The sequence below is a fragment of the Solanum lycopersicum genome, chromosome 1, assembly GCF_036512215.1.
Source record: "Solanum lycopersicum chromosome 1, SLM_r2.1".
NCBI classification, from domain to species: Eukaryota; Viridiplantae; Streptophyta; class Magnoliopsida; order Solanales; family Solanaceae; genus Solanum; species Solanum lycopersicum.
This window is the reverse complement of record NC_090800.1, coordinates 78,374,133-78,394,495: the sequence shown is the minus strand read 5'-3', so window position 1 is coordinate 78,394,495 and position 20,363 is coordinate 78,374,133. Positions and strand designations below refer to the sequence as shown.

The 20,363-nt window shown below is 33.9% G+C and overlaps 3 protein-coding genes and 1 non-coding gene across 7 annotated transcripts; 3 read left to right on the top strand and 1 right to left on the bottom strand.

Moving 5' to 3' along the window:
* Window positions 1–1,352: 1,352 nt before the first annotated feature.
* LOC101266372 (RNA polymerase sigma factor sigD, chloroplastic) lies at window positions 1,353–4,052 on the top strand. 3 transcript variants are annotated; one of them, XM_010326422.4, is made up of 5 exons: window positions 1,353–1,897; window positions 2,451–2,681; window positions 2,781–2,921; window positions 3,250–3,450; window positions 3,653–4,052. In XM_010326422.4, exons 1-5 carry the CDS (start codon window positions 1,481–1,483, stop codon window positions 3,932–3,934), a joined length of 1,272 nt encoding a protein of 423 aa, XP_010324724.1. In that variant the 5' UTR covers window positions 1,353–1,480; the 3' UTR covers window positions 3,935–4,052. The 3 variants fall into 3 exon arrangements, with proteins under 3 accessions (XP_010324724.1, XP_010324734.1, XP_010324732.1); XM_010326432.4 differs by having other exon boundaries at window positions 3,666–3,841; XM_010326430.4 differs by having other exon boundaries at window positions 3,611–3,794.
* A 1,054-nt stretch (window positions 4,053–5,106) lies between these two features.
* On the top strand, window positions 5,107–5,178 carry TRNAG-UCC (transfer RNA glycine (anticodon UCC)). The gene has a single exon. It is a non-coding gene; the product is annotated as a tRNA-Gly (tRNA).
* A 403-nt stretch (window positions 5,179–5,581) lies between these two features.
* Window positions 5,582–9,528, bottom strand: LOC101255031 (uncharacterized). Of its 2 annotated transcripts, none has more exons than XM_010326415.4 (5): window positions 9,147–9,528; window positions 8,392–8,469; window positions 7,454–7,553; window positions 6,647–6,789; window positions 5,582–5,856 (listed from the first exon to the last, which is right to left on the bottom strand). In XM_010326415.4, exons 1-5 carry the CDS (start codon window positions 9,429–9,431, stop codon window positions 5,647–5,649), a joined length of 816 nt encoding a protein of 271 aa, XP_010324717.1. In that variant the 5' UTR covers window positions 9,432–9,528; the 3' UTR covers window positions 5,582–5,646. The 2 variants fall into 2 exon arrangements, with proteins under 2 accessions (XP_010324717.1, XP_069147835.1); XM_069291734.1 differs by having other exon boundaries at window positions 8,427–8,469; window positions 9,147–9,522.
* A 3,443-nt stretch (window positions 9,529–12,971) lies between these two features.
* LOC101254131 (uncharacterized) lies at window positions 12,972–19,573 on the top strand. The gene is made up of 7 exons (XM_004229606.5): window positions 12,972–13,263; window positions 13,347–13,374; window positions 15,705–15,805; window positions 16,526–16,729; window positions 16,947–18,846; window positions 18,922–19,136; window positions 19,283–19,573. The coding sequence occupies exons 1-7, from the start codon at window positions 13,138–13,140 to the stop codon at window positions 19,430–19,432; spliced, it is 2,724 nt and encodes a 907-aa protein (XP_004229654.2). The 5' UTR covers window positions 12,972–13,137; the 3' UTR covers window positions 19,433–19,573.
* Window positions 19,574–20,363: the final 790 nt, after the last annotated feature.

Genomic DNA, 20,363 nt, shown 5'->3' with positions numbered 1-20,363 from the left:
ATTTAGAATTTTCAATTTAAAAAATTAACCTATAAATGAGCACCACTGAGAGAAAAAAAATAAAATTAAACCACCTTACCTCAGTAAGAAAGAGTTAAATTAGGTTTTATACTTAACTCACCCCTCAAATTAAATTAGGTTTTATATCTAACTCACCCCTCAAAAAATACCTAAAATTTTATATAGAGTTCACCATCTTATTAACCAATGATGTAATATTTTTGTGATTCTTTAATCCCCACATCACGCGTAATGCTTAACATCTAGTGTGTGAATAATTTTGATTTGGGAGGCCCCAATATCGAGTGAGATAGATGCTGAGATCGAATACACACACTTGATGAATGAAGAACACAAGAACTTTCAAGAGAAAGAGATGAGAGAGAAAGTGTTAAAGAATGACAAAAGTCTCACATCGACGATTAATGAGATGGGTGGACTCTTTATAAGGCATGGGCAATCCTCCTCCCTTTGAGCTAGCTTTTGGGGTGTGAGTTAGGCCTAAGACCTAATTTCACATGGTATCAAAGCAGGGCCCGTCTCACCCGATGTTGGGGTTCCCAAAATTAAAATTGCCCACGCACCAGATGCTAAGCATTGGGCGTGAGGTGGGGTGTTAAAGAATGACAAAAGTCCCACATCGGTGATTAATGAGATAGCTGAACTCTTTATAAGGCTTGGGTAATCCTCCTTCGTTTGAGCTAGTTTTTGGGGTCTGAATTAGGCCTAAGACCTAATTTCACAGGCTTAAGCAATCATCCTTCCTTTGAGCTAGCTTCTCACTCGATGTTGGGGTCCCCAAAATTAAAATTGCCCACGTACCAGATGCTAAGCACTGGACGTGAGGTGGGGTGTTAAAGAATGACAAAAGTCTCACATCGGTGATTAATGAGATGGGTGAACTCTTTATAAGGCATGGGCAATCCTCCTCCCTTTGAGCTAGCTTTTGGGGTGTGAGTTAGGCCTAAGACCTATATGACTCTTTATAAGGCATGGGCAATCCTCCTCCCTTTGAGCTAGCTTTTGGGGTGTGAGTTAGGCCTAAAACCTAATTTCACAGAAAGAGAGAAATCAATATTTCGTGATAACACCCCGTGAGTAAACTTTCACGGCGATGAGTATATATATATTAATAATTCAGAGTATTTTTAGTTATAGAGAATAAATGATGAATAAATAGTACAACCTAAATTTTGGGCCTATAACCCCTGGCATCCTCACTGTGGAGGTTGAATCGCGACAACATTAATATATGACAGTATCTAATATTAATCAGGCTCCATAACTTACCAATAGACTCTGCTATAATGTCATATTAAATTGAATCTTGGGCTTAACTCACTTTCTAAGATGAGGAGTATTGTCCGAACCTTATAAAGAGAAAAAAAAATTGAAAATATCTATTAGCGTCAAAATATATGTACATCAATGGAAGACAAGGAAAAAAGAAAACATTTTTCTCTTTTAAGTTGAGATTTGTATGGCCATGGCTGCATGGTCCTGTTCAAACCATTCTCCAGCTTCACTCTTTCCTTATCCTTCTAAATTATCCACTCAACCTTTCTTCGCTTATTCAATTCTCTATTGCCCTAAAAATTGCTCTTTTTTGGACCCAATTCATGCATTGACAATCGAAGCAGCTAATGAAGCTTTTACAATTGAAGGAAGTTCGTTGGTTTTCGATACCGATTTTGAGGAGAGTAGCGATAAAGTTGAGATGTTTGATGAGAAGATTGAGTTAGCATTGAGAAGAAAAAAGAGAAGAAAAAGAAGAAGGTGTTGTTATTCAGAATGTTTGGAAATGGAGAAAGAGGATAATATTTTCAATTTGAAACCCTTAAAAACAGGTTTCTACTTGACCCATAAGGAAGAGGCAAAGTATTCTTGGTACCTGAAGGTACAACTCCAGTATTCATCAATTGATATTGTAAATATACTTTTGTTTGTAGGTTAACAATAATGTTTATCAAAGAGAATTAGATGCAGGGGCGGAGTCAGGTTGGGTCAAAAGGGTTCATTTGAATCTTTCGATCATTTATGATTAAAGTTGTTTTGTATCTATATATAATAGATGTTGGATCATCTTTGGCTTTTTTGTGTGTTTGCTTGTTTATATTTTGTGAAAATTCTGACTCTATCACTGTTTAGATGTAATTAACGTATAAGTGACATAATTGTGTAAATATTATTTACTACATTGTATGTAGATAGAACTTCAAAAACTCTCATTTATATTGAAAGTAAGTATGTCTTCTTTGCATTGTTTTAGAGAGTATAGTGATGATAATTGAGATAGTAATTCATACAATTTGAAATAAAATGAGTAGATGTTTTAATGAAATACAAGACCTCTTCGCTTGAACAGATTTATAAATGGTTTTATGGTGTTATTGTTTTCCCGCTTGTTTATTTTGTTGTCTTCACTTTATTTGTTTTAATTCTTGTACTAGGAAGAAGCAAGAATTGAGATTTTGAGAAAGATGGTTGAAGAAACAAGTGAAATTGACCTGAGTTCAAAGCAACTGGCTAAGGCTGCAGGAATGAGCACAAGAAGACTGGATAAGCTCTTGATTAATGCGAAAGAATCACAAAAGAAGATAATTCAATGCTATAGAGGGCTTGTTGTATCTGTTGCAGCTTCATATCAAGGCAAAGGATTAAGCTTACAAGATCTAATACAGGTCCCTAATTTCATCTCAATGTAATCTAGCTATATCGCCATCGCGATTCTGTTTCCCTTTGGACGGTAAGCATCCCCTTTGGCACTGTTCTGATTACAGGAAGGAAGCATAGGTCTACTTCATGGTGCTAAAAAGTTCAATCCTAAGAAGGGGTATAAGCTTTCTACTTATGCTTATTGGTGGATTAGGCAAGCTATTTCAAGAGCCGTAGCAAACAAGTCTAGAGTTATTAGATTACCGGTAAGCTAATGCATTATAAGGACTTCATTACTCACCATTGTGCAAGTTCTGCATTTTGTGATATAGTGATGACTGTCAAAGTTTTTGATGGTTCTAGTGCAAATTGCAATGGCCATGAAATTCGAGTTGTAGTCTTGAGCTGAACATCAGGGCCTTTTTCTATATGGACTTTTCAGCGTAATCATACAATGAAAGTCATAAGGATTGCTAAATTAGTTTACTGCAATAAGCCCATGAGGCCAACTTCTCCATAAACTTTTCTGGTTAAGTAGATACATGTATTATGATAGTAATAAGTGAAATGCATTGGTTAGTCTGTTATATGCAGGGGAGCATATCTGAGCTTGTTCCAAAGATTTGCAATGCCAACACAGAATTAAGTAGAAAGCTTCGACGAATGCCTTCCTATGATGAGATTGCAGAAGCTCTTGGTATGGATGTTTCAACTGTTAGACTAGTTATCGAGAGGAACCGAGCACCAATTTCCATTGATCAAATAGTAACTACCCAAGGCTACATGTCATTGCAGGTTTGTCCCAAATCTTTGTTGTTTCAGCAATTGTTTTCTTATATTAGCATCGCTAATGAGAATTTCTCGCTTATAAGCTGCTGGAAACTGAATTAGCCTTGCCTACAAAGAATAGCTTCTTATTAAGCTAATGCTGATCAAGCTTGACTTAAAATTACAGACGAAAAGCTTGCGCCTTAAGGGCAAATTTTGATTGTTGCAGAATATCATATCAGGGCCAGAAGACACAACACCAGAAGAAAATGTGAAAAGACAAATGATGAAGCAAGACCTAGAGAAGATTCTCCAGAATGTGTTATGTGATAGAGAAGCAAAGATTCTGAAATTGCACTTTGGCCTCAATGGAGATACTCCTCAATCTTTTGAAGAGATTGGAAGAGTGCTTAAGCTTTCAAGAGAAAGGATTAGACAGATTAATTGCACTGCCTTGTCAAAATTAAGAGAAAGTAGTATGTTAGACAACTTTAAAATGTACATAACATGAAAATATTCTGTAAAGACAAGATCTTTTTGTACATTGTTCACAAGAAATATTGAATTGCTACAGTAACTATGTAAGATAATCAAACAGTTTATCAATCATCTGAGAACCTTTTCCTCTTTTTGGAGCTAACTAAATAAAGAAGAAGAAGAAGAGAACAAGGAATATATACTACTCCTACTTTCTACTCCCACTAAAACTATGAAAAATCTACTTAGCCAGAGTGTAAAATGTTTGATGTGTGGCATCATATAACAATGAAAAACTATATGATCTATTTGTTAAAATAATACAGTACTAAAAAAAATGATACCTTATGAAAACATATGTAACAACCTTGAGCAGAAGCGTATCCAGAGGGGTGGTGTGGGTTCACGTGAACCCATGCTCCCCCTCTAGATCATATATAGTAGTGTTATATTTTTTTTAAAAATATTTAAATATAAATGTGTGAATCCATATTCAAAGTATCATATAATAATACAATGATGATTGGGTGCACATCTGTAAGTGAAAATAGAAATTTAAATCTTATAGTCATCTTAAATATAATTTTTCAAGTGTTACATTGGAAAAAAAAATTAGCACTATAATTTTTTTTATATAGTTAAATTAGATGTGTATATTAAAATTTATTACTAGTAGTATTATATAATTTGGACCTAAAATTTTTAAAATTTGATGATTTATTTTAAGAACTAAAAGTCAAATCGATCAAATTTATATTAAAGATATATTTTTTCATAATCGTCACTCATCTAATCGAAATTCTGAATACGTCTCTGAAATTGAGTGTAACTCCTAATTATGAATGCAAAAACCTAATTAACCTACATGGCCAATATACATGATTCCATCATATGATATTTCTCAAGTTTCAAGGCATTGAGTACCTATATGTTGTGTTTCTGACTTCTTTCCCTTTTTTTTTTTCATTTCATTATCTATTTGATTTGTTTCAAACAAAATGAGAAAAAAATGGTTCGTCGATCAATAGCATGACTCTTTCTTTCCTGATCTCCTTTCGAAGGAGAGGCCTTCACATTCCTAATCTGATAGGGTCAGATGACTTTCTTTGCCCCAGCTTCGCGAATTGCATCCCCACGCAACAACATTTGCGCCCTTACCCTTTTTGACCGGCCAGGTATGTATTGGAGTATGCTACCAAACAACAAGCGTTTGTAGTCCAACGGTTAGGATAATTGCCTTCCAAGCAATAGACCCGGGTTCGACTCCCGGCAGACGCTTTTTTCATTTTAAAATGGCCTTTTTTTTTTATATAATTTATTCATTTAAAAAATGGCCCCTTTTTCCATTTTTGTTTGTCAATTTTTTTCTTGATAAGTTTGTCATTTTCTCTTTTTTATGTAATGTCGTAGTTGCGTAAAATTATAAAATTGTGTGGTCAGACGAAGAAAGGGATATATAATAGGAAATCCATATAAAAAAGAAGTGTTATCACAAATTGTATGCATATACTGGATATTTGTATTAAAATTTCAAGGTCGAACCCATTGACAGCCCTTTGAAGTGAAAGTTGGCGCCGGCTAAATTTCAATGTCATATCTGATTATATATATTCATTCTCATGGTGAAAGGTAGATACTGGATTGATGATGGAACATTAACTTTTAGTGAAGACTATTGAGCTTACTTAAGAGGGAGAGCTATTAAGTATTAATACTCAATCACACAAGGTTGGTACATATGAACAGTTAGTCTGACTTATGCAGATTATGAAGAATATACAAGGAAGCAGAAGACAAGAAAATACACACTGAGTAGCTCAACAGATCAGTACCAGTGGCTATAGTCACCATCTTACTCCTCTCGAACATCTTGACAAGAAGGATCATGACAATGACATGTCCTACTTTGGTTTTCAGTTCATCCAGAGAACTGATCTTCATCCATTTTGGCCTCTCCTGTATGGCACCATCAACCGATTTAAACAAAAGAACTTAACAGACAACACAGTATACCTACAATTGCACATGTTTCGTGGTTGATGTATGCAAGATGCATTCATATTCATAACCTTACATGTCACAACACCAATTTCTGGGATTGGCAAACTAGATTTGACTGTCAAATCTTTAACGGTCACATAGAGCATCATAACAGTAATAACGAATAAATATCAAAGAAAGAATGTAACTATGCTTCTTATGATTCCAACAACTTTCAGCAGTTTGATTACATCCTTAATACCAGTTATTATAGCTCTGTGAATACCATAATCTTCAGCAGACTGCTAGAAGGGCTAGATTATACAGTGAACTTTATAGAGTTTTGATTGGCTCTACCATAAGAGCCACGAAAATGATCTGAGGTGTTCATTAGCATCTATTCCAATCAGAACTTTGAGATCCATTGATATCTAAAGCCAAGTATACAAAAATATTTTGTTGCTTAAAAGTCATGTTTCTTAATACATAAAGGTTAAAAAGTGAACCACATTACATCATGTGACATGAGTGTGATTCCAGCTTAAAAAACTCTCCCCTAAATAAGTAGTTTTTCATTTTGAAAGAGAATCATCAAATTTTCCATCTACAAATCCTTTTCTCCAGTAATTAAACAGGAAAGATTAAACTGAAGTTTATCAAGAAGGAAACAATATATACTGGAAGTATAAGAACCGCTAAAATTGGTTAAACGGAATTGAGAAAGAAATAGGGTATACATAAATCAAGAATATCCAGAGTGTACTACCTTCAGAGCAAACATCCCAAACAAGGAAGACTGCTTGAGGGCACGGTCGGCGGTTGGATGCACATCAGGAGAGACATTAGTTATGAACAATCCATACAATCCCATCCCAAATATTAACATCACAGTCCCAGCAAGATAAACATCTGCATTACAAGAATAATAAACTCAAGAACAGCAAAAAGAAGATATTAGATGTTTAGATGTAAGCGATGACGTACTATATCACCCTGTAAATTGACATTTTAGTTGGAACTTTTGCAACTTCAATACGAGCTACAACTGAATACTCTTTCACGATCACAACCTCTATACAACTAGGCCATGGCTCCCACAGCAGTATTGCAACCAAGATAGAAGTACATCCCGCATAATTTACAAGACAACCAGAGGAAGTACAATAAACAAAGTTAAAGTCACTTAAGCAAGATTAGGGAAGGATTTTTTATCCATCGACTGAGTGATATTTTGGATAAATATTAGATTCTGGTGTAAATACCAGAATGAAGTGTTAAGCTTCTTCTCGACTGATAAATTTTGCTTATAATCTTCCACTAGAAAGTGATAGTAAGGTAATATAGATAATTTAGCAGCAAACGACTCAACCTTAGGGAAAACTACTAAGGTGGGTCAGAATAGGATACTGTGGTGCACAAATAATTTCAAAGAGGCAATCAAAAGATAGATGCATGAAGTTACATTTAAATGCAACCTTCAGATGTCTCCCCTACACTGAGATGCTTGTCTAAATCAAATTTCTGATGCCAAGCATGATGATCTTAATAAGAATCAAGATATTCAAAAACTCACCTATAGCTTCAACCAATCGTAGAACCATTTGTCCTGTGTGAATTCCTTTGACACAGCTCGTCCAATAAACCTTGTACGCATCAACAATGTAGACACAACCCTACCAAAGAGAATTTAACTGTATAAACAATTGATACTACAGGTAAAAGTGGAATTATTTCCTGTCTTGATGATGTCATGTATAAAAAGGGATAGTAAGAAGCACATTAGTTGAGGACTAAATCAATGTTTTACACCTTAAAACACTAGAGAGAGGCTTTAGAAGCAATAATGTACCTAAATAAACAATTGACTGAGGATATAGATGAAATGCACTTAATAAACTATAGAATGATTATCAACTGATATTTTAGAAGTTTAGATAGAGTTTCCAAACAGATTGAGGACAAATGGTATATTGCATCTGTAATTTCATCATTTAATTAATGGTGCTTTTAGTCAGTGATAATCTGATAGATTACGATATCATGAAATGCAGGAGAACGAGCTCCAATAAGACTTCGGTAATGGATTAGGAATAACTGACTCCCAAAATACTGTGTTTTCTATTAATGCATGATGTATGATAACAGAATTACAATAAACTGATATTAGTCTGGTTCTCATCAAGCCATTTTTATCATATATTGAATCAAAAGATAACTCCTGAAGTTGTTTGAAGCAAAAAGTTTAACATAGCCAAATCACCCTAATGCATCTACAAATCATATTGAAATTATCAACATTTGCGGTCTATAGATCACATGTGGTCTATAAAACAATAAGTGCACAAATGTATCCAAGGCTGTGCCTTGATTATATCCTCAAACAGAAGTCCTGCATCATAAATTTCACCAGGAAACACAAAGATATAAAATTTAACCACATATAATAGATGATAGTCATAGATTTTCATACTACAAATTTAAAAATAACGGATACTTGAATAAAGGAATTACATTTAGGAAGCAGAGCAAAGAGCCAGCTAACGAACCTCCAACAGCAAGGAGTGCCAGAAAACGGAAGTCGAATATTGCCTGTTTAAATATAGATAAACAGTGATCAACAGTTATGTGAAACATAGTCATATTGAACTGATACTGAAATTAGAACCTTAAATGTCAAATCTTGATAACATCTTGTAGTGATTCTATGTTTTGAGAATATGGACTTGAAACCTCACCTTTTATCAAACAATTGATAGAACTTCTTCCACTGCACTAAATAGTTTTCGCTTTGCTTAAATCACACTTCCGTGGGCATATTATATTCTTAATGTTCTGAATCCAATTGTTCAGCCAGATACAACTCTTTAATCTTGTTTTAAGCTATTATGTTTTGTGATGTTCAAATACGCTATAACAAAGTTGCTACAATTTGAAGCTTGCAGATTCAGTATTTTAGCCCCGTTTAAGTAAATTGATTCAAAATTAAATAGTTCGTAGTACATATTAAATAGATTTCTTAACACGGAGTGTTTGAACCAAAGTTACTAAATTGATGTAATCCATATCTTCACACTAGCTCTGCCCCTGATTAAATAAACAAACAAATAGTCGAAATAATAAGTAGCAAGTAATAATGATTGAGAATCATAAGGTCTCAGGTTCAAATTTTCCGGTTCAAATTTTCCGGTGCATATAAAAAAAAAACTAGGTGATTCCATTAAAAAAAAGAGTAGTAGTAAGAAAGAAGAACAAAATTAAATTTGTACCCTTTCAATGGTTGATTCAGTGTGCTGAACAAATTTAACAAGTGGGCTTCCATTGGGACTTGCAATATATCCATTTTGAGGAGGTTTTGAGGAATCAACAAAGGGCGCTTTTGGTGAAGATAATATACTCCCAATTTCTGTGGACGACGACGACGATGATGATGGTTCGTGAGAAGGCATAGCTGATGAAGATGATGCAAGTATAATAGGTAATCGTCTGTAATTTCTTCGGTTAGATATGGAAAAAGGCACACGGGTCAATGAAGCTGAAGTCAGTGCAGCCATTGAAGATGATCCAAGAGAGAAAAACTCAGATATTTTTCTTCTTTTCTTTTCTTTTTGTGAATAAGAAAGAGTTCAGAATTGGAAGTATTATATCTCTAAGATGAGGAAATGCCACTTGGTTTGTATTCCTATGTGGGACCAGCTTCGATTAATAGTTACTCCCGCCCTCCGTTTAAAAAATAATAATTCTTTTCTTTTTTGACAATATTTTAATTTTTAATTTTTCACGCGACATGTTTAAGAACACAAGATTAAAATGCATTTTAATACATTTGACGTAACTTTAATTTAGAACCACAAAACTAAAAATTCTTCTTTCTTTTCTTAAACTCCATTTCAAATCAAATTAGATCGTCTTTTTTGAAAACGGAGTAAGTAATACAATTCGATTTCACTATTAAAAAATTAAGTAAAATGGAGCGATGGATATATACTTGTACTTTTACTTAATATTTTACCAACTACTTAATCTACTTATTATTAATATAAAATATGATAATCCGACTAATATGCTAATGTTGTGTGAGAATTTAAGAACAATCGTAAGTCAAATATTATCTCTTAATGGAAGCCCCCTAAACATTACACGAGTAGACTAAAACAAGAGCATGCATAGAAAAATAAAACGTTTTGATTATAAAAATAGTTTAATTAATTTTGTTATACCTATTGTTTATTATTATTTTATGATAAAGAGTTTTTTTTTTAAAAAAATAAAATTATTGATACAAAACAAAGTTCAATAAGTTTTCTCTATAAATTATTATAGTTGTCTGGCCTTTTGAGATATTAACTCCAATTTATTAAAATGACAATTATTTACTCTCAAATAATTTAAGTGAGAAAATAGTGAACATGACAATAAAGTTGTTATTCTCCTAGTTATTTAAAAATGTTATAAAAATAATATTGTCCGTCAATTATCTACCTTGACACAATTACGTGAAATAGAAAAATCTCATAATAACTCAGGGATATAATTATTTTTTTTGTAGAGTTTTAACCACACACAAAAATAGTTAAAAAACAATTAATCTAACACTTGATAATAATAATCTCTGTATTACAAATCTCTACATTACTAATTTTTGCATTATTGATCTTTATATCGAACGACCCCGTAGAGTGTATAACATCCGTGCATTATTGATCTTTATATCAAACGACCCCGTAAAGTGTGAAACATGAATTGATTATAGTAGACCTAAAATTTCTACTAAACATAGTACTAAATAACACCACACATAATATTTGGATTATTTCTCCTAATACTTCCTACGAAACGACCCCTTAATGTCATGATTTTCGGTGTGCAACATGTGAATTTGAATTGTGATTTTCAATTTTTACTTCTCTAAAAAATTTATATATATGATTAAAAATTTCAAATCATGATTTCTGTTATTTAAAAATTGTAAAACTTAACTCATAAGTTTACTTTTTGTAAAAAAAGGCCTCATCATTTTAATTTTTTCAAAAGACTCATGCTCAATTTGACGGGATTGTTCGTATAGTTTAATAAATTTTTATTTTAAAAAAATAGTAACTAGTTTTGTAAAATAGTGATTTTTTACAAAATTATGTGTGTTTGATATTTAGCAACTGTAAATATTTAATTTATAAAAAGAAACACGAAGATATATTCCCTCTGTTCCTAGTTATTTGTTTCATTTTTTTAGTTGTTTCTAATTACTTGTCCATTTTTTTAGTTGTCCCTGATTATTTGTTCATTTAGACAAATTCAGAAAGAACAAATTATTATTAATTATTATACCCCCAATTAATCAATTTGAAAAAAAAGTAAAATTCTTATAAATGTTAAGTTTTTAATTCATCCACTTCATGATTAACATAAGTAAATTCGTAAACTTATCCATTTTTTAGTTGTCCCTGATTACTTTTTCATTTTGTCAAATCAGTAAAGAACAAAATATTTTTACTTACTACACCCTCAATTAATTACTTTGAAAAAAATAAACTTTTTGAAAATCTTAAGTTTTTAATTCATCAACTTCATAATTAATATAAGTAAATTGATAAACTTATTATGCCAATTATTATTTTTGTAATAGATATATCAATTTAAAAATAGACAAGTAATTAGAGACAAAGAGAGTAGGATTCATCAATACGATATTTTAAAATATCTAAATTCTTATTTATGGACTATAATTTAGTCATTTGATAAAAGTATATAGTACTTAAAGAGATCTTGATAATTTTTATAACTTGTGAATTTTTATTTTTATGAAAAAAAGTTGAGTTTTGGGCAAAAATGTCCTTCAACTATACCTTAAATTTAAACTACATCTTTAAAGTATCAATTTTAGCAAAAAATATTCTTTAACTATACCAAACTTAAAGTACTTCCTTAAAGTATCATTTTAACAAAAAAATCCTTTAAGTATGTGTAAGTGAACAACTTTGGCCGGATCCAAATCAAATTGTGAAAGACCGCTTTTCCCTTATGTCACTCGGGAATGGGGAAACTTATGTGAAACTTTCCCTCCCCACACCTTAAATAATCGTATACCGAGATCTCGTATTCGATCAATAAAGAACGAGGACTAGCTCACCAGTAAAGGAGAGTGGCGGACTAACTTGACTGGTAGAAGGTGAGAATAGTCAATGAATCGGAAGAGGAATGTTGATCGACTTAGTTTATGGTTCCGTTCCCCTGTTCATTAATGGGGCTCCCGAATTCGACTTATTTGAGGAACAAAGTAGCTTTTCATCTTTTTATTAGATATTGTCAAAAAAAACTAAAGGTCTTATACAAAATGAGTAGTTAAAATGACTATCAACAAAAGTTATTACATCCGTAATTTCATTACTTTATACAAGTAGTTCTTAAAAAATATAAGAAATCTTAGACGATGTTGCTTATTGAAACTAAAAATGATTGGAAGGTGTGAGCCTACATGATTTGTCTTTTTTTGTAACGGAAAGAAGTTGAACATTAATTATTTTTACCTTTTCTTAACCAATTAAATTAATTATTTTTATCTTTTTTTAACCAATTAAATTAATAGATTTATGGGTCAATTTAATATTGAAATGACCAAAGTATTGATTATGTCTCCTATTTGAGTTTCATTCTACATTATTAGAAGCAAAAGTCTCCAAAAAAAGTCGATTCTAACATATTCAATTGAGAAAAAATATATTCAAACTAATAATATTTTTAATTAAAATTACATGAAAAATGATCAAATTAGAAGATATTGCATAATTCTTAACTCAATTACGAAAAAGTTCACGATAATATTCTTGGCATATCCAAGAATAATAATTAGAAAGGAACAACTTAATTTTATGGGATATATCGATTAGTTTTCTGATAAATTCAAGTAAAATAATGAAAATTGTTTATTTTAAAATACTTGAAGGATGTTTTATTGGAAAAATAATACTTTAAAATGTAATTTAGATTTGATACATATTTTAAGAATGATTTTTGATCAAAAACTCGTAAGAAGTCAATACAGGGCCCTAAAACAAAGAAAATAAAAAGATTTATAGAATGAGTAACATTTAACCAAAAAATAAAATAAAAAACACACACATACACATAGTTGAGCGTGTGCATCCAATTAGGGTTTAAGCTTCACTTGTAAAACCCTTTTGTGTGCAGAATAACCTATAAGCTTTACCAGCGCTTCAATTTTCTGGGCGCAAAAAGCTTCAAACTTTGTGGAGAAAAGGAATGGGGATTTTCGAGCCTTTTAGAGCAATTGGATACATTACAACCAATGTTCCTTTCTCTGTACAGAGACTTGGTACTGAAACCTTCGTCACCGTCAGTGTCGGCAAAGCTTTTCAAGTTTACAACGTATGTGTTACTCCCTCGACCATTCTCAAGTTTTTTTTTCTATTTCGATTAGGGCTAATTTATTTATTTTTTTGAATCTGCAGTGCGCTAAACTCAGTTTGGTTCTCGTTGGTAAGCAATTTGTTGATTGATTATTCTTTACAAATTTCAGCAGTTTAATTCTTGATTTTTTTTTAAATTTTGAACTAGTTTTGATTCAGCTAGAACTTAAAAATCACGGCCCTTGGGTGAGGGGTAGTTGAAGTGAGAAAAGAACGTAGTTTCTTTGCTGTTAGGTGTAGGTTATGTGAGGTATTGGATTTAGTCAATAGAATAAATTTCCTGGTAATTGGTTTATGCAATAGATAGGCATCTTAAGGTACACAGAGAAAGGGGAATAACGAAGGGAAGGAAATCCTGTATTACATGGACTTGGAAATGGGTATGCATTGGAGCCAGAATTTCGACTAAGGGATGTCATAATATGAAGAATTAAAATTGCATAAAAGCCAAGGCGGGTTAATATGTAATATATATATATATATACACATAAAAAATATATTACCGGTGTAATTTTTCGACCACCCCTCAAATATATGTGGCTCCGCCCCTGCGACTGTTCTTCAAGTTTTCCCAAGCTTTTTTTGCTGCATGTTGAAGGATCTTCGACATGCATACCCTTGTTTAACCTGTTAACTCTAAATTAGGAGTCTTATTTCTGTTGTCTGAAATTATTGCTATGTATTTATCTTGTTTTACCTCCTGCCTGTGGGTGATCTTAGACTGAAAATATTAATGTACTCTTGAATATTTTCAGTAGTGTAGGCTGCAAAGTACGAGGACGTAGAGTTTTGAAGAAATGGGTTCGTTTTCAATTGTTATTGGGAGTGTAAAACAGTTATATATATTATTAACCTAAGAAGCCAAGAAGGTACAATAGAAGTCAAAGTTAGATGATATAACATTGTACACATGAACTTATGAAATGTAGTTGAGCATTATTAGAAATATTCTATACTGCACCATGTGTACCAATGAGTTGGACTATGATGCTATCTATTGGTGTCTCAACCTTCAGTTTGAATACCAGGCTGACAACTATTATCTTACTGAACTCATCCCGTTCTGCACCCAAATTTATCAAGATACTTCTGTTGTAGAGGAACGGTTCCGAGCTGAGAAATAAATAGATGAATGTTCTATAGATATCGAATGCCAGACAAATTGATATGCCAAATTTAGTTTCTTATTCATGTTCTCTGTGGCTAGTATTACTGGGCTTTAGAACAGATGGAGCTTATTGTGTTTCTTCTCAGTTGCTGCAATATATCTGGCTGTTGCTGCAAAGATATTCCTAATTTAGTGTAAACATCCTTGAAGAGATCACCGTCAGAGGAACTGATACTCTCAACATAAAATCGGGTCTAGGTATCATAAGTTCGTAAAGACAAAACACTCGAGTCTCTTTCTTTCATGATACTCTTATTGGGATTCCATGATAGCTTCACTGTATTTATTAGTTATTTAATAAAGTTCCATTTTTTCTATTCAATAGTTTTACCTTCTAAGTATTCTTGAAAAAGAAACGATGCGTATGTATCACGCCTTTATTGGCATCCCACAAACTGTATTTGATCAATAACTATAGGATGTAAGAATTAATGTTGATAATGTAGGAATTGAACTTTTCATTTCAGGTTTCTTTATTGAGTTCGATTTTAAATGTGAGAAGAGATTTATCAGAGGGATATAAAAATAGATACAAGTTCTTTATACAAAGAATTGAAATAGATACAAGTTTTAACAGAAAGCTGTCTTCAGGAGGAGATATGCGGGTTGTTCCTGCTGGTAGCCAACTCACTGCAGTGTTTTGCAGTTATAGGCTTAGGGGAAGCTCAGTTGATTAATATATGGAAAAGGCATAATGTAAGAAGACCATTTCTGTAAAATAAGAGAAACAATGTGTTGTTGGACGAATAAAGAAAGAGAAACCATGGGCTCCACTCTTCTGGAAACAGTGATCAGTTTAATTTTACTTCTTACTATTAATTCTAATGCTAGATTGTGGCCTGTACTAGTTGGCTATACTTCCATGTTCTGATTATTGTCTAAAAATCAACGATGCCTCGATCCCAGAGTAGTTGGGGTTGGATATATGGTTTCTATATCCATTCCACTCTATTTGCATCCTTTTCATTTCAACACCAATTCATTTTTCTTTCCAAAGCAAGTTACTGGTTACTAAAATTATAGTTTTCTCTGAATCTTCATTTATCCCTACATTTAAATACAAGTGTCAAACCTGAATAAAGACTTCTGGTAAACATCAGACCTAATTTAAGTGGTGTACAACCTATTGTGTGGTGGAAAAACTAGTATCTAATTCTTTGTGGCGTTATTTAATTTCATCCTTATTTTTTTCCTTGCACTTCCTCAATATTCATATTTGGATTTCAATAAAGGCCCACAATTGCCAAAGAAGATTCGAGCTCTTGCTTCTTATCGTGAATATACTTTTGCTGCCTATGGGAGTGACATTGCAGTTGTCAAGCGTGCTCATCAGGTTTGTTTTTTCCTCTAAACATATAAATCTTGATCTTGCCTGCTTTAACCCCCCCCCCCCCACACACACACACACACAAAACTTACTTTGTTGAGGGGGCTCAACCATTAAGGCATCCTGGCTCTAACAAACTTTCATGAAGAGATAAAAGAATCTTTTGATGATTGATCACATTACTGTTGTATCAGTTTGAAGAACGCCCTCTAATTTTCTAATATGCTTTGAAGATTACTTAGCCTTGTGTTGGGGCCATTATTGCTATACTGTTACTTCTGTAATTTCTCATTCACAAACAAACCATGATCTCTGGAAAGTTTTAATTTTGATGCGTTTTGACTTCCCATAACTTATGGGTGGATGGATGGATGATCTGGATGTTTCTAAAGTAAAATGACGGAAAGAATTCTGCTAAACACCTGATGTCATAGGATCTTTCGCTGAATAATCCCCCTTCTTGATCTTCCTCTCCTTTGCCTTCATTTTGTTTGGATGAAGGTCGAACTTTGATCAAGTGGTGCGAGGCTTGGGTCCTTATGATACCTGCTACTGGGTCATTTTTTCTACTTGATATGTTATTAACGCCCCCCCCCCCCCCCCCATTTTTTCCTTTTAAGTATCTTGGTTAAGATTATTCTTTTGGGCTCATCGTCGATTTTCAGTGTGAATTAGTGAGCCTTTCAATGTTTTTTTAGTGCAAATGATTCGGTTTTCTTTGGTCAGGTGGCAACATGGAGTGGACATAGTGCTAAGGTGAACCAATTGCTTATTTTTGGTGAACACGTCCTAAGTGTTGATGTTGAAGGCAATATCTTCATATGGCAATTTAAAGGTATAGACAAAAATCTTGCTCCGATCGGACACATAAAGTTAGAGGACGAATTCTCCCCTAGCTGCATAATGCATCCAGATACTTATTTAAATAAGGTATGAATTTTCTATTTTTCACTTTTGAGTAACACAATAACTGAAGCATGGGGTTTGTGACAATGGTTAATACAACCCTCCCTCCCCCCCTTCCCTGGAAACCCCAAAACAAAATGAAAAACTCACGCATCGTAAAAAAGGTAATAGTTTTAGCTAGTTTCATTGGTTTCCTATGCTTCATTTGACAGATTAATCTCATTAAGTGGCTTGTAAACAGATTGTTTTAGGAAGTCAAGAAGGTGCTTTGCAACTCTGGAACATAAGCACGAAAAAGAAAATATATGAGTTCAAGGGATGGGGATCTTCTATTACTTGTTGTGTTTCATCTCCAGCACTAGATGTTATTGCTGTTGGATGTGCGGATGGGAAGATTCACGTTCATAACATTCGCTATGATGAAGAGGTAGCTTCATTTAGTCACTCTACAAGAGGCGCCGTTAATGCCTTGTCATTCAGCACTGATGGTCAGCCCCTTCTTGCTTCTGGAGGTTCATCTGGTGTTATAAGCATATGGAATCTTGAGAAGAGAAGGCTGCAGTCTGTCATCAAGGAGGCCCATGACTCCTCCATAGTTTCACTTCAGTTCTTTGCTAATGAGCCTGTCCTCATGAGTTCATCTGCGGATAATTCAATGAAAATGTGGATCTTCGATACAAGTGATGGGGAACCTCGTTTACTACGGTTTAGAAGTGGTCATAGTGCTCCTCCTCTATGTATCAAGTTCTATGCAAATGGGCGTCACATCTTATCTGCTGGTCAAGATCGAGCATTCCGTCTTTTTTCTGTTGTTCAAGATCAACAAAGTAGAGAACTTTCCCAGCAACATGTTTCTAAAAGAGCGAAGAAGCTTAAGTTGAAAAAGGAGGAGATAAAATTGAAGCCTGTTATTGCATTCGATGTTGCTGAAATTAGGGAACGTGATTGGTGCAATGTGGTTACATGTCATATGGACACCTCGCGTGCTTATGTATGGAGGCTTCAAAATTTTGTTCTTGGCGAGCATATTTTAACTCCATGTCCTAAAAATCCAACTCCAGTCAAGGCTTGCGCTATTAGTGCCTGTGGAAACTTTGCTGTACTAGGGACGGCCAGCGGTTGGATTGAGCGGTTTAATCTTCAGTCAGGAATCAGCCGTGGCAATTATGTTGATGCGTTAGAAGGTGAAAGTGCTGCTCACAATGGGGAAGTAATTGGCATAGCTTGTGATGCAACAAACACCATCATGATAAGTGCTGGATACCATGGTGATGTAAAAGTTTGGGACTTCAAACGTCGCCAGTTAAAATATAAGTGGGAGGTTGGGTGTTGCTTAGTTAAGATTGTGTTCCACCGTTCTAATGGTCTTTTGGCTACAGTGGCAGATGACTTAGTTATCCGTCTATTTGATGTTATTGCACAGAGGTTGGTTCGTAAATTTGAGGGTCATTCTGACCGTATTACTGACATCTCCTTTAGTGAGGATGGGAAATGGCTTTTGACATCCAGTATGGATGGGACTCTCAGAATCTGGGATGTAATTTTAGCTAGACAGATAGATGCAATACAAGTTGATCTGTCTATCACTGCATTATCTTTATCGCCGAATATGGATATCTTGGCTACATCGCATGTTGATCAAAATGGTGTTTATCTGTGGGTCAATCAAGCGATGTTCTCTGGAGCAGCCAGCTTTGCTTCATATGGAAGTGGAAAAGAAATAGTCAGTGTGAAAATGCCGTCTGCTGCTTCTGAAAAAGATGGTGAAAAAAGTGATAACAGGACCATCTTTAAGCCATTGGAGTCCTCTGATACTCCTCAGTTTCTAAATTCCAGCCATCAAATTCCAGATCTAGTCACTCTTTCACTTTTGCCTAAGAGTCAATGGCAGAGCTTGATCAACCTGGACATAATAAAAGCCCGCAACAAACCTATCGAGCCTCCAAAGAAACCTGAAAAGGCACCTTTTTTCTTGCCTTCAATTCCATCTCTGTCCGGTGAGATATTATTTAAACCAAGTGAAGGTGCTAATGAGGAGGGTAATGCACAAAATACCAGATTGGAAGAGAGCAGTAAGAAAACTGATCTTCCAGTATCCAAATTCTTGCAAATTCTCAAGTCATGTGCGGAGAAAGAGAATTGTAAGCTCCGTTTCTTCTCTTAACGTTTCATTATTGGACAGACTCTAGGTATGACACATTTATTGCCTTTTGCAGTTGCACCATTCACTAATTATATCAAAAGCTTGTCACCTTCAATATTGGATATGGAGCTGCGAATGCTTCAGATAATAGATGACGATGACGAGCAGGAGCCTGAGAAGAGACAGGAATTGCATTTTATTGAGCTGCTACTTGATTACTTTATACACGAGATTTCATGCAGAAGCAATTTTGAATATATTCAAGCTCTGGTTAGATTGTTTTTGAAGGTAAATTTCTGCATTCTCTAGTATATATTCTCTGCACGTCATTGATGAGAGATATAATCAAGTTTAGGTTCAAAGAATGTTCTGATAGTCCTGCTTAAAATTTCACTATGATGAACTTAACATCGCTTTTAATTTGTGCTTGTCAGATTCATGGTGAAACAGTCCGACGTCAGTCAAAATTGCAGGAGAAGGCAAGAAAGCTTTTAGAAGTTCAATCTGCAGTTTGGCAAAAAATAGATAAATTGTTCCAAAATACCAGATGCATGATCACGTTTCTTAGCAACTCCCAGCTTTGATTAATTTCAACATGACAATATCCCTTAGCTGTTGTATTGTAATTCCAATTTCTTTTTTCTTATAGGTATATTTCGTTAAAACTTTAATCCCATTGTTACAAGCGTAATTGCAAATTTTGTTCTCTTGGTGTTCAGTTTACTGCTTCTGCTCATGTTTTTACTTTTGAATTGTGGATGTGTAAATATGTGCCCAAGTGTTGAAAGAAATGTATAAACACTCATCCTTGACAGTTGTTTATGTGACGGAAGTTAGAAGAAACTTACGGTTGGGATAAATTTCTTGTATTAATTTGTTTGGTATACCACTATTTATACATTAGTGATCGATGGCATAAGTTCTCCATATGAACTAATCCTGATGAAATGACTCGTTACCAACCAAACGGTCCCTTGTACACTCCTAATAAAGAAGGGTTTGAGTAACATTTCTTATTTTTCTTCTAAATTCAACTAATGAATAAGCTTGAGATTTATAGGAAAACAGAAAATTCCAACAAGAGTAAATTTAGCAATCAAATAATCATCTCCCTTGGCTTGTTAACAATAATTTCAAGCAAATTGAAATCGACACTATATAAGATATGCATATGGAAAATCAAATAACATTAAAATTGATTAACTCTAAATCCTGAATATCCCAATCAGATCAAATAAGATTTTGTTGCATGAATAAATAAATAGATAACATCTCGACTCTGAATTCTTTACATCTACAACAATGATTGCTGATGGGCCGTTTACAATTTCCTTTTTGTCCAACCAATTTCTTCCTCCAAGCGTAGATAATTCTCCCAAAATTCATAATCATCTTTTACCTCCAACCTTTGATAATTCTCCCAAAATCCATACTCATCTCCAAAATCTAATACCACTTGTTCAGCAGCCGCCGCCTTTCGAAAACTGCTAGTTGTCACCACAACATTCTTCACCC